We start from the raw sequence: 1278 nt of genomic DNA, 5'->3' as shown, positions 1-1278 counted from the left end.
CTCTCTCTCTGTCGATCACCCTCCTCGCTCTCCCTCTCTGTCGATCTCCCTCCGTCTCCTTTCTCTCTTGCTCGCTCTCTCTGTCATTCTCGCTCACCCTCGCTGTCTCTCTCTCGGTTTCTCTCCCACTCTCACTAGCTGACTCTTGGGACAAAGACACACACACACACACACATACACCTGAAGACAGGTGCAATGTTTTTGACATCTCTCTCGCTCCCTCTGCCTCGGCCTCGCTCTCCTCCATCTGCTTTTAATTCTTCGTCTCCTTCTCTTCCAAAAAGAGTGCCGACGTAGTCACAATCTGACATTCAGACGGCCATATCAGAAACACACAGAGACCGCCATAAACACTACCTTTTACGAGCCTTCAGTCGACTCGTAAGCTCACACTGTAAATAAAACAAACCTACGACTAGACTAACCAACTAGTCCAGCCTAGCTGGAGTCACTAGACGAGGGACTAACCATCGAGCAGCCTAGCTAGAGTAAGGCTATAAGAATATAAGACATAAAAAACATGCACTATGAATATTAAATCAATGTGATAAAAATGAAATGAAGTGTATGCTACTCTGCGGAATGTCATCCTGTCGTCCACCCCCCCCCCCCACCCCCCCCCCCCCCCCCCCTCCGCAGGCGGAGACGGCAGCCAATCGGATCTGCAAGGTCCTGGCGGTGAACCAGGAGAACGAGCAGCTGATGGAGGACTACGAGAAGCTAGCCAGTGATGTGAGCACCCACCCCCTTACAGCCCCCTGCCCCCCTCCCTGCTCTCTGTGCTGTGTCTAACCCCCCCTCCCCCACCCATTACCCCGATCCACTCTCCCATCCACCTACACCCTCGACCCCCCCAAGATACTAGCTTAAGATACAACAACATACTCTAGATGTGTAAAGATACTAGCTAAAGATACATCAACGTAGATGTGTTAGCTAAAGATACATCAACGTAGATGTGTTAGCTAAAGATACATCAACGTACTGTAGATGTGTTAGCTAAAGATACATCAACGTACTGTAGATGTGTTAGGTAAAGATACATCAACGTACTGTAGATGTGTTAGCTAAAGATACAACAACATACTGCAGATGGGTTAGCTAGAGATGCAACAAAGAACTGTAGATGTGTTAGGTGAAGCTATAAAAACTTACTGTAGACGTGTTATCTAAAGATACAACAACGTACTGTAGATGTGTAAGGTAAAATAATATAAGCAAGGCACCAAGAACAAGGATCTGACTGGTATATTAAACATCATATTGGAGATGATTGTT

At 47.0% G+C, this 1278-nt stretch overlaps 1 protein-coding gene across 1 annotated transcript in view; it reads left to right on the top strand.

Moving 5' to 3' along the window:
* Nucleotides 1-1278, top strand: part of actn1 (actinin, alpha 1) — a 43118-nt gene that overhangs the window by 26444 nt on the left and 15396 nt on the right. Inside the window, exon 5 of the mRNA XM_056589776.1 lies at nt 640-732. Within this exon, the coding sequence (XP_056445751.1) occupies nt 640-732 (93 nt within the window). The remainder of the gene's footprint in view (nt 1-639; nt 733-1278) is intronic.

This window comes from Gadus chalcogrammus, chromosome 5 (genome assembly GCF_026213295.1).
Source record: "Gadus chalcogrammus isolate NIFS_2021 chromosome 5, NIFS_Gcha_1.0, whole genome shotgun sequence".
NCBI lineage: Eukaryota > Metazoa > Chordata > Actinopteri > Gadiformes > Gadidae > Gadus > Gadus chalcogrammus.
The sequence above is the reverse complement of the archived record's forward strand: the minus strand, read 5'-3'. Positions and strand labels throughout refer to the sequence as shown.